At 40.1% G+C, this 16,553-nt stretch overlaps 1 protein-coding gene across 1 annotated transcript in view; it reads left to right on the forward strand.

The window, feature by feature from the left end:
* Nucleotides 1-16,553, forward strand: part of LOC147689480 (uncharacterized) — a 242,627-nt gene that overhangs the window by 179,704 nt on the left and 46,370 nt on the right. The window contains exon 6 of the mRNA XM_086939929.1: nucleotides 14,713-14,814. Coding sequence (XP_086796055.1) covers nucleotides 14,713-14,814 — 102 coding nt within the window. The remainder of the gene's footprint in view (nucleotides 1-14,712; nucleotides 14,815-16,553) is intronic.

Raw genomic sequence — 16,553 nt, forward strand, 5'->3', positions numbered from 1 at the left:
TTGGGCAATTCTGACATGTTTAAAAGGGTGCTAAGTAACATGAGGTGAGACTTCTGCATAAATGCTAAAGTTTATGGTCGTGCACAGCCACTGTTATTTTCTGATATGATCGCCTATTACCGTGCTGGAAATCAATTTTGATCCAACAGAAGACATTAAAAGAACATTACAAACCATCATAGGTAATGCCGAAGAAAAAGGAGTGATTACCGAACTAACCAAAAATTTTTTAATACAGGAGAATCCAAACAGCCCGGAATTATACATGGTTCCCAAAGTCCATAAGGACCCCGTGAAACCACCATGCCGTCCTATAGTATCCACTAAAAACAGCCTGCATGAGCCTATCGGGAAGTTTTTAGATAAACATCTTCAACCACTGGTACTAAAAACTCCATCTTACATATAGGATACCACAGACTTTTTGGTGAAGTTAAAAGCCATGAAATGCGAAGGACAACTAACTATGGCAACCATAGATGTAAAAGCCTTATACACATCTATCCCCCATCAACAAGGCCTTGAAGCCATAGAAAAAGCATTAGTTCGCAGTGACTACCCTCAAGAACTACAAGTATTCCTAATGGAACTCATGGAATTCACCTTGATGCATAGTTATTTCCATTATGACAACAGATGGTTTATACAGAAGAGTGGAACTTCTATGGGCAACTGTGCTGCACCGGCATATGCCAACCTCTACATGGCATCATTTGAAGAGGAACATGTATATCAAAATATCATTTGGATGGAAAATATAAACATGTACGTACGTTTTATAGATGACATATTTGTAGTATGGAAGGATACCAATCAAAGTTTACAACAACAAATAGAAATATTGGACAACAAAGAAGACAGAATAAAATTCACATGGAAAATAAACGAAAGGAGTATTCAATATTTGGATGTTGAAATTACACAAGTAGCAGGTTCCTTTATTACAAACCTTTACCATAAGGAAACAGATAGGAACAATCTACTCAGATTCGACAGCCATCATCCCCCAGCACTTAAGAGACATTTACCCTATTCGCAATTTCTCAGGGTGAAGAGAGTGGTCTCGAATGAGGAACAACTGAAACAACAGCTATCTATCATGAACAAAAGATTTTTGGATAGAGGATATCCGGAAATAATCACGCAACAAGCACAACATAGGATATTGTCAAAAACCCGAGAAGAACTACTGTCAGGCAACACACGAACAGAACAACAACGGTTAACTTGTGTGAGCAAATATTCCACTATAAGTCCACAGTACAAAGCGATCATCAAAAGACATTGGCCTATGTTGATGGTTGAGCCGGATTTTAAATGAATATTTTCCAATGAACCATTGTTTGCGTACACAAGAGCAAAGAATGTGTTGGATTTTCTGAAAACTCCAACTGAACCTAAGGAAGCAACTAACTTTTGTGGCACAGTTCCGTGCCTAAACTGCAGCAACTGTCACAATGTGATGAAGGGTAATGTCAGTACCCACCCCATGAAGGGCAACAACATATACCTTAGAGTTAATGCAACATGCGACTCGACCAATATAATCTACCTGCTGAAATGCCCATGTGGTAAAGTATATGTGGGCCACACAGAAAGGAAACTTAAAATAAGATTAAATGAACACAAGAGCAATATACGGACAGGTTCATCAAAATCGACAGTGGCAACTCATTTCATGGAGAAGAAACACCACATCAGCCAATTAAGGGCATGCATTTTGGAGCAAGTTGAGAGAAAAGAAGGACTCACCAATAAAAATAACTTATTAAAGCGGGAGAATCATTGGATTTTCCATTTGAACAGCCTGAAACCAAACGGGTTAAATGACAGGACTGAATTTCAGTGCTATTTGTAAATGTATAACTATGTTACAGTGTTTCATGAAGTCGCAATTTACTCATTGTATAATGTTGGTGAAAACCACATCAGTGGTCAGTTCCGTGGACGCCGTATGTAGCGTCAGAAGGTTATATAATGTTCCATGTTTTCAGCATCGATGATAAACAGTTAGTGGGTATTAAGGTTTGAAGGTTCTCGATAATAGAGTAACCGAGTAATCCACATGCATATGATCATTAGCGAAGTAGTTCATAAAGTTTTTTGACTCCGAACACATAAAAAAACACACCTTAACGTATCTCAGACACGTCACTAGCATTAAATGGCATGCGCAAAACATCTCACTTTAACTCAAATCCTGAAACGCCAGCAGCGCTCGTCAGCGGCAGCATTCAGGAGATGCATGCAGAGCAAGCAAAGGTGAGAGCTTAGCATTTAACACATGAAAGGCTTTCTGAGTAGGATTTGAAAACCGTTGAGGCACACCCATTAGAACGCTGGATAAGGAGTCATTCACGGTAGACAGCGTAGTTTCATATCATAACGGCTGTGAAAGCAGAGTTCATTGGTTAGCTAATGAGTTACGTCATATGTTGCAGGAATTTGTTACCCGAATATAACACGTTAAGAGTTGATGGTTAGTACAATGAAATTACTCAGTATATATTTATCATCATTTACAAGCTTTGTTTGTTTAGTGTCATATGATATAAATACAGATTGTATCTGACTAGACCTTTTCACCTTATAGCTTACTAAGAACTGTTGATATAATTGCTTGTGTAAAGTAGAGTCAGGTAACCGTATGCTCAAAAATTATTGTTTGTTATTCACAGATGGATCCCTGATGAAGGTGGATTAACCACCGAAATGCATTGGATGTATATCATCTTGGATGTATATTACTTTTTTTAATGAAATTTGAACTTGGATGAAATGAATATATAAAGAATCGAAAATTCAATGAAATAAAAATTGAATACAAACAAACAATTGTGAGAAACCTTCTGATTTAGGAAGTAGCTGGATTTTTTTGTCAGCAAAATACTGGTGCCCGGGGGGACAGTTGTACATGGACGTATAACTGCTACTTATCAACTTCTGCATAAATGACAGGCCTTTAGCTCTCTTTAAACCCTTTCATTGAGATGAGGAAACCAGACTCAGTCTCGAAGAGCTCTTTGTGGCAACTATTCCTCGATGTCCCTCATTTACCACTACAGGTAGACTATCCGGAATGACAATTGGTGTACTTCACAAGATGAGGCCTTCCTGAGTCACAGGCGGTTCATCTCTGACATTTCTGAATTTTTAATGCATACTGTCACCGGTGAGAGTTCGAGAGTGCTGGCTCCATGGTTGGTGAACAATATTGGATTTCAACCTTAGGATGCCACTGTCATGGCTTGCGGCAGTAACCAGTTGTTCTGATTCCATGGCAGCTGGTATGTTTGATTTTACAATGACATTTCTGTAGATTTCAGCTGTCTTAGATGGGGTACCATGGCATTGTATGGGCACTCTTGAAAAATAAGCAATAAAAAGGGGGGGGGGCAGTAGCAATTCATAGTCCAGCACCTGTGCTCTCATCCAGAAGTATACATACACAAGGAGGGTAGCTGTTCCTATAGAAAGAGGGAGACTTGGTTAGAATATACTGTGATCAGGAAAAGCTTCCTTATCGGAATATAGTACTTCACTCGCCCGTATGTCAGTGCCTACCCCTTTACTCTTTTCTATAGAAAATGCTACCCTCCTTTTGTATGTACACTCTTGAGAATAGATGCAAGGAAAAGTGTGGATTCCACTTTTGGCGGAGGTGTGCACACTTGTACTTCAGACCAATAGGTCTAGTTCACATTCATTCTGTAAAATGATTTATTCAAACGTATTCCTTTTGAAAAAGTATTCCAATATTTATTTCATATGCATACTTAATCTTCATTTTATTTGCAAACCCGTTTCACTTTGTAAATTCCCCGTATACCCAATGCATTTCGGGTTATGGATCACCCTTCCTCAGGGGTATGCATGTATAGTAAATCTCAGTTGAGAAATATTGTGTCCTTCATTCATTCAGTGCATTGCTACTGTGGACTTCTGATTTTTCTGACGTATATTGCTCTTATGATCTGTGATTCTTATTTTAACTTTTTGCTCAGTTTGACCAACATACACTTTTCCACAGGGGCATTTGATGGCATAGATTACTCCTTTTGTATCACATGTACTAGAGTGACGTAAGGGAATTTGTTTTCCCATCATTGGGTGTGTAAAAGTTTGACCAAGTAGGATATTGTTGCAATGCGTGCAGTTTTCACATTTTTGCATGCCTTTAAATGTTGTTTCCTGTATCTTTGAGTTTTGCCTGTTTAGCAATTCTTTAATTTTTTTGGATCTGTTGTATGCAAACGTGATACGGTCCGCAAATAATGGTTGAAGATCTGGTTCCTGTGTAATCAGAGTCCAATGTTTTCTCATGATTTTAGTGATCTGTGTGGTTTGCATTGAATGTTTTAAAACACATACTGTAGGTTTGGATTCGGTTTGTTCTTTTTGCTTAAGTAGAGATTCTCTATTCATTGCCATTACTTTTGTCTTGGATTCTTGTAGTAATGTTTTTGGATATCCTCGTTTAATGTATTTCTGGATATGATTGTTAATTGTGGTTGACACATGATTGGATGTAATTCTCTTTAAATGGATGAATTGTGACAATGGTAGGTGCTTTTTCAAGGAGTGATGGTGAAAACTTTCGTAATGGAGACAACTGTTCTTGTCTGTATCCTTTGTGTGGACATTTGTGTGTATTTGTCTGTTGTTGATGGAAATTTTTACATCCAAGAAAGCTAGCTCCTGGTGATGAATCTGATGAGTGAATTTTATTCTTTCATGTTGTTGATTCAGGATTTGTATGTTGTCTTCCAATTGTTCTTTGCTGCCTTTCCATATTATAAAGATGTCATCAATGTACCTTTTAAATACCATTAGACCTGCTTGCCAATCAGGATTGTGAATAATGTGATCTCTTTCAAATTTCGGCATGAAGGTATTTGCGTAGGATGGGGCCCCCGCAAATCCCATGGATGTTCCACTACACTGTTCATAAAAGTCATTTTCCCATTGAAGGTAACTGTGGAATAGCGCATAATGTAGTAATTCTAAAAGAAATACATTTTCTGAGCCTGATACGTCATTTTCCAATAGACACCATTCCATGGCTTCAAGACCCTCATTATGAGGGATCGAGGTGTAGAGTGAAGTTACATCAATGGAACATAGCCATGTTTCTTCATTAGCTGCAATGTCAATGGTTTTCAACAAGTTTAAAAATGATGTATTGTCTTTTATGTAGGTACACCAACTCTGTACTAGAGGTTGTAAAAACCAGTCCAGGAATTGACCCAGTGGTTCCGAAAGTGATCCACATGCTGATACTATGGGTCTGAAAGGTGGTTTGGTGGCATGCTTATGAATTTTTGGAAGCATGTAAAATTGTGGTCTGCGAGGATATTTGATATTTAAAAATTGATGTTTTCAGAGTTATCCACTTCATGTCCAAAGCGTGATCTAATATGTTTTTCAATGTTGCAGTAAACATGTCCGTTGGATCCGAGTCTAGTTTTCGGTATGTGTTGATGTCTTGTAAGTGAGTTCGTACATTTTCCTTGTAATAGTGAGTGTTCATCACTACTAGGGCACCCCCTTTATCAGCTTTTTGTATGGTGATATCCGTTGTATCCATCAATGTCTTGAGTGTACTCCATTCTTTTTTGGAAAAATGACTTTTGGTACCACTGGAATAATCGATTTTTTTAATTTTTGTCATGAAGATTCTTTCAAACGCATCAATTGTTTTATGGGATGTAGGAGCACAAAACGTGCTTTTTGTTATGAATTCTTTGGTGGTGACTTCAGGTTTTTCATTCTGTGGGAGATTGTTGAAAAAATTCTTCAAACGCAATGTTCGTAGAAATTTAAAGATGGCTATCTCTGTTTCTTGTGGGTTAGACTTATATACAGGAACAAATGTAAAACCTTTGTTCAACAAATTCATTTGGGCTTTAGTTAGTTGTCTGTCTGATATATTTATGACAAGTTTGTCTTCGATCTCAATTCTCTCTCTGCCTCGGTTTCTTTTGTTTTTTCTTTTTCCCCTCCTTGTTTTGAGGATTCTCCCCCTGCTTTTTCTAAAGGCGCATTGTTTGCCGCTGGACTTGTCAATACAAAAGACGTCTTTCCTTGTTGATCTTTGCCTACTGTTTGAACATTTGTTCCCACTGGTCTTCTGTTTTGAGTTGTGTCGGAATCTGACACCACGCTCTCTTGTGATGAACTTATGTTTGTTGGTGGTTGTTGCCATTTCTTTTGATGATATATTTCCGCCCAACTGTAAACTTCTTCTAATTTGTAGTCTATTTTGTCCTGTCTATATTTTTTGATTTTTCTGTCTTCAATCTCTTTAGAATATTTATCCAATTTTTTGTTGATGTCTTCCAGTAGTGTAGTTAAATCTTCATGAGTATTAAGTTCCCGCCTATTTCCATCTAATTCCTCTTCAACTGCTTTTAATTCTTTCGAGAGTTCCTCCACTATTATCAGAATCAGGTCCAGACTACATTTATTTAAAATTTGGTACCGTTTTTCTAGGAATGCCTTATTATTCCTGCACAACATTGGGTTTAGAGCTATTCTTAATCCTCTAGGGATGCGTTTGTTCCTATGATAGTGTATTAAGGTTGTGGCATGAAGTCTCTGATTAATTTCGCATTTACTGACATGTTCCAGTTGTTTAAGAAGTTGGTTAACTGTGCTCAGTTGTGGGCTGAAAGCTCTGGTTTCCTTGATTAGTCCATAAATTTGTTCCGCTTCCTCTGGGGTGTAAGCTTGAGTTTCTGCTTTGTTTGTCGTGAGTTGAGCTATGTCTTCTTGGTTCATTTTCTTCATTGGTGCTACCAATGGGGGGGTAGACAAATACGAATAAATCTTATAATGTCCGTTAGAGCACTCTGTCATCTCAATATGTTCATTTTATTCATGTAGTTTTTGTGCTACTATCTCCCAGTGTTTTGTCTGAGAACACTGTGTATACAAGTCGATGCAAGGAAAAGTGTGGATTCCACTTTTTGCGGAGGTGTGCACACTTGTACTTCAGACCAATAGGTCTAGTTCACATTCATTCTGTAAAATGTTTTATTCAAACGTATTCCTTTTGAAAAAGTATTCCAATATTTATTTCATATGCATACTTAATCTTCATTTTATTTGCAAATCCGTGTCACTTTGTAAATTCCACGTATACCCAATGCATTTCGGGTTATGGATCCCCCTTCCTCAGGGGTCTGCATGTGGAAAAAACAAGGATACTTTGAGCCAGCCTTATACAACATAATACTACATAACCATGTCTCATTAACATAAGCTTAATCAATTGCAACAGATCAATCAAGAATCAATCCTAAACTATGGAGATTATGAACACCATCTGGTAGTTTACGGGTCAACGGGAACAGTTGTAAAATGGGATTGATCGCGACCGAATATAATGTGGGTAACTGACATTACACATACATATATCAAGATGATATCCAGTTATCTAAAATTGAAATGAATATACTAGCTGTTCACCTTCTTAAAAAACGCTAAACAAAATGATCATTACAAAGGACTGTAATATCAGACATTATAAAAATTAAACAGAACTGACAAAACATTCGGAAAAACGGGGCTCCGTTTTCCTGCGGTTACTTACAGTGGAGGAAAGTGACATATTGAGATAACAGAGTGCTCCAACGGACATTATAAGATTCACTCTTGAGAATAATCAGCAGAATTTTGTTCTTTCTTTGGACAGTGAACGAGGGTATAGTTGTATTCCTGCAATCCCAAACCCCAGCATATATGAATAGGCATAATGGCTTTTGGATTGCCAAATATTGTCCATAATGCTTGATGATTGGTCACGATTGTGAAAGGTTTCCCATATAAGAGCCCATGGAAATTGTAGCCCACAAACCCACACCACTGCTAGGCTTTTTTCTCATCGTGTGAATAAGCACGTTCAATTTGTGACAATCTTTTACTGGAGTATGCTACAATATGCCTCAGAGCATTCGGGTGTCTACTGTCCTGTGCAAGGATTGCCCCTAGCCCAAAAGTGTTCAAATATATCTTGTTTGAGCTATTTATTACATTCCCTTTTAACATCTTCTTTTAAGTGAAATGCAGTTCACCTGTGCCTTTGGACAACATGACGGATATCTTCATTTATGTGTAACTGTACTGTCATAGTCTTGAGCTTTCCTAACCCATGAAATAATGAAAGAAATTGACTTACTATTTCACGATGACCACTTTCAATGTACTTCATTGATATCAGTCCTGTTTCAGCAGCGGTGTTGAAACTGAGCAAACTGTGCCAGGAGATACACGAGTCGTCACTCGTACCACAGTTTTCTTGTCGTCTACAAAGGAACCTTGGCTGTTTAAAGGTGCTGACACAGCCCATGTATATACTTTAGTTTTTGACTGCATAAGTTGTGTTTATTGGAGAAATTCACACTTTGTTTCCTAAGGCATAATGGCTATTGATGCACAGCTATCAATAATAAGGTATTGAACACACTTTAATCTTCAGGGTAATCTTTGGACAATGTTTGTAAGTCTTTGGTGATTATTCATGTCGATTTTTTTTTTTTCTTTAGTCTGTGGTGTTTCTCAAATTCGACTAAAGCCACACACTCACACACGCCTCTCTGAAGTAAACCTCAACTTTATACAATTTACATCTATTTCACTGAAAACCGACACAGAGAAACTCTTTGATTTTAGATGACAATCGACTTTCTTTGGTATCGTTTTGTCTGAGTGGATGAAACCTGTTTGGCCATGTGGGAGCGTGTTGAATGTCATTGTAGCATTCGGTCGGCCATTTTATCTTCACTCTGACACACTAACTTTTCCTTTTACCTTGCACAGCGTCCCAAAATGGTTCACTTTACCACAGCTGTTCAATGGCGGGACATCTACTGTCCTGTGGAAATTACAATGCACATCTGAAATACATTTTCTTTGCCTGTAACGACGTCGCTTTGCGTACCTCTGCTTTAGGTTTTGGCCTACTTTTCACATTCATGACAGACACACTCTGACTACCTCTGGCCTCTGTCAGATGCTTGTCAATTAGCACCATCCTCAGCTTGCTGTGAGGACTTGCACTAAGCTAGAGTGATCCTTCAGCATTCATAGTCAAATGGAATGTGACACACATGAATCTGTAACTCTGAGACGAGTAGCTTTCTCATCCATAAATTAATTGAACTTACAGTGCTTTATGAGGAGATCCAGTCTCTCAACAAATTCATTTTTGGTGTAATCTACTTACTTTCAGACGTTCTTCACTGAAGATGTATTGTTCATAATCTACATTTGGCACTGGATTGAACATGACCTTGTAAATGTAAATGTAGTATACTTGTAAAGCGCACAGCTGCCCCAGCAATGGGGCGTCCCGGCGCTGTATAATGCTGCGGAACCCTTCCTGGCTCTCCCTGTGAGATGCCCCTCCTGGGCACCCCCAAGGTGAAGCCAGGCATCCCAGTGTTGTTGGGGCCGTTGTGGAGATTAAGCAAGCTATTGCCCAGAGTTGCAGCGTGGGACCCATGATTAGAGTAGGCGCCGAGGCGAGAATTATCGAGTCCGTGGACATTGAGCCCAAGACCCGGCCGCGTCGGGACTTGAACCCTGATCCCGGGCCTGATCTCTGCTTCAGAGTCTGCCACTCTAACCAGTGAGCCGCACTTCTCCGCTCAGTGGCTATTTTTCAGGCTGCTTTGATGCGATTGTACACCACTTCACCATTTTGTAGTTTCTTTTTTATGACTTCCTTTACACCTTCACCAGCCATTTTCTTCAGATAATTGGCAATCTTTTGTTACTTGTTACAACTATTGCAAGTATGAAATCCTCAAAATTCTCTATTCTGCCATCCCATCTATTGCCAGTATTGTGTTTTGTGGCAGTATCAAATGTTAATGGCAGGTCTGAAGAAAACAGCAGCAGTAGAACTATTGGTGAACTGCAGTGGTCTCTATAACGCTTCGTGGGAGCTGGCTCAAGCAAACGATCTCTAGTGCTTTGTGCCGTGTTGGCTTCTGAGCCAGCCTTGACAAGTGTAGGAGCTTTGACCTTGCCCTTTCTCTCATAACAAATTCTTTCTGCTTTCTCACTCTGAAGGTACCATTCAGGGGAAGTTGCATGTTCTTCCCATCTGAAGTAATCCTGTCCCAGCATTTAATCCACAGATGAGTGTAAATGCTTGTCAAGTGCTGTCATATGCAGGTGTACTTTCAAGAGGTAATTTCTCTCCCTTCCAAATGGGACAGGAAGGTTTAACAAAATGGAATTCCAACTCTCTTTACTTACCCTCACTCCTTTGAACACACTTTATAGACGGTTGCGATCTACTACTCTAAATGCAGCACTCAGGGATAACCAACCAATCCGAGTGCTACTTGTGACACCACCCAACCAATTTTAACGCAGCACCCAATGACTGAATTAATTAATCACGGTGTAACTCGCAGATCAATCAACTTATCACAGCACATTCAGTTCAAAGGCTAGCAATGATATGTCTCTGCTTTTCACCATACAATGAATAACCAATCAAAACGATGCTTGCACCAGAATAACATCTTATTTCAGCCACTTAAGATGATTAAACAATAGTTCTTGTCTGCTTAACCTTAACATAGGGAAAAGGGGAAATCAAATCACAACTAGACATTTAGAAAATCCTGATCATGGTGTGAATGTGATGCCTCACAACACACACCTCAACTGTAGCAGGCATGTTTCAGCAACAAATGTATATGCCAAGATCCTGGATTTTTGATATAATCTGATAACCAAAACACCATTGTGAAGAAGTAACACAATCAAAATAAGCTCATTCAAGAAACCTACATGAACATCTAAGTTTCATTACACATACACACAGTCCTCTTTGAGACAATTAGTCAACACAACTCAAAAGTGTATCAAAAACCTCAGTCACAATAACTACAGCTTCTATTATCCTGCAAATCTATGCTGCATAGCCAAAGCACTTGCAACCTGCTTACATCTTGCATTACTCCAAAGACCCAAATTACAAGTCCTACAATGCACTTTATAACACACAATAATACCCTCTCAGTAACACACTCTACCAAGACTTATCACCCTATTTCGCTGCCCCCGACCTGCTGGCTATGGGGGAAACCCTGCCTATGGACTGGACAGACCATTCCCTTGTCAAATTCTTTGTAAATATTAAGGGTGCTCGCACTAGGGCTCCACCGGCTCTTAAGGAATTTTTGTCCAGAGACTGGAAGGCTCTTGCCCGTTTGAAATCCTCTGACGTGGTGTTTAACCCCTTCGCTGCTCATGACGAGCTCAGCTCGTCATGAGGCATGGTTGAGCTGTGCTTATGACGAGCTGAGCTCGTCATGAACAATGGGAAAATATAATATTCAGTACAGGAGGAAAATATCACTAGCAGCCAAGGTGGTAATGTGAGAGAGTGCTTTGGAGAACTATGCCTCACTTTGCTCGGGGATCACGGCTGTGCTGGATTCTCATGCCCCCCTAAAAACACGCAGCTATAATGGGAATATCTCTGCCCCCTGGTTCAATGACACGCTGAAAAGCTTGAAGCAGGGTTGTAAACAAGCAGAGAGAAGATGGAGGCGTGAATATGAGGAAGCAACTAGGGTGCAATGGAAAAGCAAAGTCTTGGAATATAAGAGTCTGATTAGGAAATCTAAGGCAGACTACTATTCCTCTTTGATTTGCAATGCTACTAATAGCTCTAGGAGTATTTTCAATATACTAAATAGCCTTACTAATCCTAAGTGCTCTAAGAACGCCATTGTCCCGTCTCAAGAACTTTGTGAGAATCTTGCCAAATTCTTCAAGGACAAAATAGAGTTAATTATTGAGGATCCGGGGGATTCTCCGGAGATCGGTTACCCCCTGGACACCAGACTTGGGGCTCCGGTGGATAGGACTGACGAGCCAGCCTGGTCGCTGGGGGAACCATTACTAGAGTTCCCACCCCTCTCTGTAGACGCATTTAGTAGGCTGGCAAGGGGGATTTCCTCTGGTTCTCCTTTGGACCCTGTGCCTCACAAGATTTGAAAGGAGTATGAGGAGGAATTATTTCCCACCCTCCATCTGATTTGTAACCAATCTCTTGCTACTGGCATCGTCCCAGCTCAGTGGAAGCAGGCGGTGATATCTCCCCTGTTGAAAAATCCCTCTTTGGACCCGGAATGCTCCAAGAACTATAGACCCATTTCCCTATTGCCCTTCCCAGCCAAAATTGTCGAGCGCCTGGTCAGTGCTACCCTTTCCAAACACCTGGAACAGCATCATTTATTAGAGGACAATCAATTTGGCTTCAGGCCGGCTCATGGGACCGAAACGGCCTTGGTAATCGCCGTGGACGAGCTTCAGAGGCGTGCAGACAGCGGACAGGCAGCGTTTCTGATCCTGCTTGACATGTCTGCCGCCTTTGATACGGTCGACCATGGGATCCTGCTGGACCGTTTATCTGATGCTGGGGTGAGAGGTAGCACCCTAACGTGGTTTTGGTCATTTCTGCAGGATAGGCAGCAGGCGGTGTCCTTACCCCCCTTTCAATCTGCGTTCTCTCAGGTGCCTCATGGGGTTCCACAGGGTTCAGCAATCAGTCCCATCCTTTTTAATCAATACTTAAGACCTCTGATCACGCTTATTAAAGTCTATAAAATCAAGATTGTAAACTACGCTGACGATACGCAGATGATCCTCTCCTTTGAGGGAGAGGAATCGACACCTGTGGAGGTATTCCACAACTGTCTGCGGGATACGTCATGTTGGCTAAAGAATAACTCCCTTCAGTTTAACGCTGAGAAGACGGAGGTGCTCTTTAGCGCTGGGAATAAGATCCCCCGCCCGTTTCCAGAAAACTTTTGGCCTCCTGAGACAGCGACTAAAGTACGGCCTGTGGAATCAGTCCGTAACTTAGGAGTTATGCTTGATCAGAAGCTTAGCATGGAGACTCATGTCAAAAAAACAACCGCCTGCTGCTTTGCTATTCTGCGGTCTCTGCAGAAAATCCTCCCACTTCTACCATCTCAGGCACGTGCTCAAGTGGCAAGGTGCACAATCCTCAGTAGGCTGGATTATTGTAATGCCCTACTGTTGGAGTCCCCTGTTTTTTTGCTGGATCGGCTCCAAAGAATGCAATCAGCGGCTGCCAGGTTGGTTCTGGGGCTTCCTAGAAAAGCACATGGGCCGGCTGCCCTAGCGAAACTGCACTGGCTACCTCTGAGACAGAGGGTACAATTTAAGGCCCTCTGCCTGGTTTTTAGAGCCCTCCATGGAACTGGCCCTATTTCCCTGCAATCAAAATTCGCCTGGTATACACCAACCAGGCGGCTTCGATCCTCAGTGGCTAGGCTGGTGAAGGTGCCTAGATTTAGGAAGGTTATAGCAGGGGGTAGATCCTTTGAGGTGGCCGCTGCCAAACTATGGAATCTGCTCCTGTTCGAGATTAGGCAAACCAGTGAACTTCTCCCTTTCAGGAGAAAGATCAAAACCTGGCTGTTTCCCAAGTAATTGTACTGCTCTGTCACGTCTCGCCTGATACTCGCCCGCCTTTTTGAGCCAGTCAGTGCCAGGATGCCTGCAAGGTAACAGTGCGCTTTATAAGTCAAATAAATAAATAAAATAAAATTTGTACTCCCTTTTCCATAATTCACAGATCAGATCTACTTCAGAAACAATGCCATCAATTCAAACAGTATAATTGGAATTTGAGAGTAAAGTCTGAGATGAGGCAATTTAGTTACTGGATCTAATTTTCTGTAGTATCTTGATCTAGTTTCTAATCGTCCAGGTCCAGTTTTTAATCCATCCTCTGCTACGAGATCTGATGAAAATGTTTCTACCTATGTCAAATGTAGAGAGATGTTAATAAACCGGCACAGTGTTAGTCCCTCACTGATATTGTTGCTCCTCTTCTGGGCGTGATCAAAACATTTCGATTCAATTTCTCATGAGAAACCCCATCCTGTTCCCAAATAAAAGGCCTTGGAAAAATTAATTCTGAAGAAAACATTGTGATATCTGTAAAGAAAAACACCATTCTGTACCTGGGAAAGTGACATTACAACTCTAAGCAGATTAACAAAGTTACTTGTGCATGAATGGTCTGCAAGTGGGTTGGGGGGCGGGATTGGACAGGCAATAAGAATTAGATGCTAAAAAGGTAGTTGAAGGCAGCACAAACCATTCTGAAGTTGAGGCGTACTTTAGTTATGTTAGCATAAGCAGCACTCATAATGTCTTTCTTTAAACTACATGTTAATGCTATTATGCATATAATTATAAAACACTTCACCATAGGTTTCTTGTCCAGGGTGATCCCTCCAATACCATTCCTTCATGAGAACTTTCTATAAGAGTCTGCATATCCGATTGGTCACAGATACAAGGAGACAACCCTTGCACTGAGACAAAATCCCAGTATGTGAAAAACATTTGTTATTGCTGATGGTGGGCCTGGCTTTGGGGGTCTGTTTTGAAAATAATGCGAGTGACAACATTTCTGCCATCATCTCTCTCCACCATTTTCTTTCTCCTGAAGTGACTATCCCTCCGGTGTCTCTTCAGGTAGAAAAAGTGCTCCAAAAAAGCAAACAGTAAGCTTGGCAGGCTTGGTACAGCTGGGATGGTGGTGGTGGTGGCAACCAGTCCTCTTGCCATGTAGCAACCTCTTTGCTGTCTTACTTTATCTGAGCCTGGCTCAACTCATAAAAGTTTTTTTCTCTTTGCACACAGCTGGCATTTCCTGGCGTCTCTACACTGTCCTTCTACAGTCCCTGGCATGTGTCGCTTCCCTTCTCCTGCCCATTGCTGTCGCCATCTGGATGTCGCATAAAGGTAAAATGAGCCCAGTAGAAGTTTATTTAAGGGTGAGTGTGTACAGAAACTAGAGTTCAACTAGCCCAACATTAGACATTTGTAAGTTCTAATTTCAACTTTCATTTACAATTTATCCACCACCTTAAAATTATTACAAGTTGCACCACTCCATGGAAACTCAATCTAGCTCACAACCAGACAATACTCCACGCCATTCACTTTACTCCTCTCTATGCTATTCCACTGTATGCAACTCCACTCTACCTAATTTTACTTAATCCACTCTATGGCACACTACTCCTCTGAACGATACGCTACACCTCTGCACACCACCGCACAATGCTCCTTTCTGTAGCACTCCAATGTACACCAGTTTAATCCAGGTGCACTACTCATACTAATTTGAAGGTGGTGTAGAAATTGTAAATGAAAGTCTTAACTGTACATTTAGAATTTCTAAAGGTTGTGTAGTTGAAGTATGGTTGTATTGGGGAGAGTGTGTGTATGTATATATGTATGTGTGTGCATATGCATATCTATATATATATATATTCACTGAAAAAACCATAGGTTTGACACATGTTATAGTTAGCTGGACATTTCACTCATATAAAACCAATGAAATTCCCCGTTATAGTTACTTCAGCTAACTATAACTCGCGCGCCCGCAGTGCACTGCTGATGACTTCACATATTACATCACTCATGACATCATCTATTAAATGAGTTTGTTTTAAAATTACATATATTTTATATATGTAGATCTGAAAGTTGGTTGAACAAAAATGTAGTATATAAGTGTATAAACGGTTAGTTTTTTGGTGAAAAATAGATTCTATAACTGAGTGATTAAATATATCTTAATGAGTACATGGGTTACTGAGTAATATTTAAATATATACATATCTGTGTCAGTCTATCAGTTTCTATTTTAGTGGCTGAATGTATTGATGAGTAGCTATATCACTGATACATTATATCTATATAGATTATTGTTTCTTTATTATTACCAAGAGGGTCTCAGTATCTAAGTGTTAATATGCTACATTAGGAGATTTTACATATTGCATACATGCAAGAGTCAGTGACATACTATTCCTATATGTTGTAGGCAGCATATGTGAGATACTAGATGTTATCAGTGATGTCAAGAGTGATGTCACTAACCATGTGATGAGTAATGTAATATGTAACATCATCAGCAGTGCACTGCGGGCGCGCGAGTTATAGTTAGCTGAAGTAACTATAACGGGGAATTTCATTGGTTTTATATGAGTGAAATGTCCAGTTAACTATAACATGGGTGAAACCTATGGTTTTTTCAGTGAATTTCATAGGTTTTTTAAATGCTACTTCCTAACTATAACATGGGTGAAACCTATGGTTTTTTCAGTGAATTTCATAGGTTTTTTAAATGCTACTTCCTAACTATAACCTGTGTAAAACCTATGGTTTTTTCAGTGAATTTCATAGGTTTTTAAAATGCTAATTCAGAACTATATCGTGAATGCAACCTATACTTTTGTCAATAAAGTTCTGGCAATATTTCTTTCGGAAACAAAACCGTTTTCTTGACTGTTCAGGTTCTATAGAGACTCCTTGTAAAGCGGTACTGAATTTGAAAGTCTCTACCTATATTGGTTCTTTGGAGGTATTCCCTGCTTACAAATAACGTGGAATAGAGATATTCTGTCTAGTCTTTGCAAGCAGCAAAAAGATAGGTAGTGCAGACTTTTGTCTCCCGTTGTAACCCGTCA

This window comes from Lissotriton vulgaris, chromosome 10 (genome assembly GCF_964263255.1).
Source record: "Lissotriton vulgaris chromosome 10, aLisVul1.2, whole genome shotgun sequence".
In the NCBI taxonomy this organism is placed as follows: domain Eukaryota; kingdom Metazoa; phylum Chordata; class Amphibia; order Caudata; family Salamandridae; genus Lissotriton; species Lissotriton vulgaris.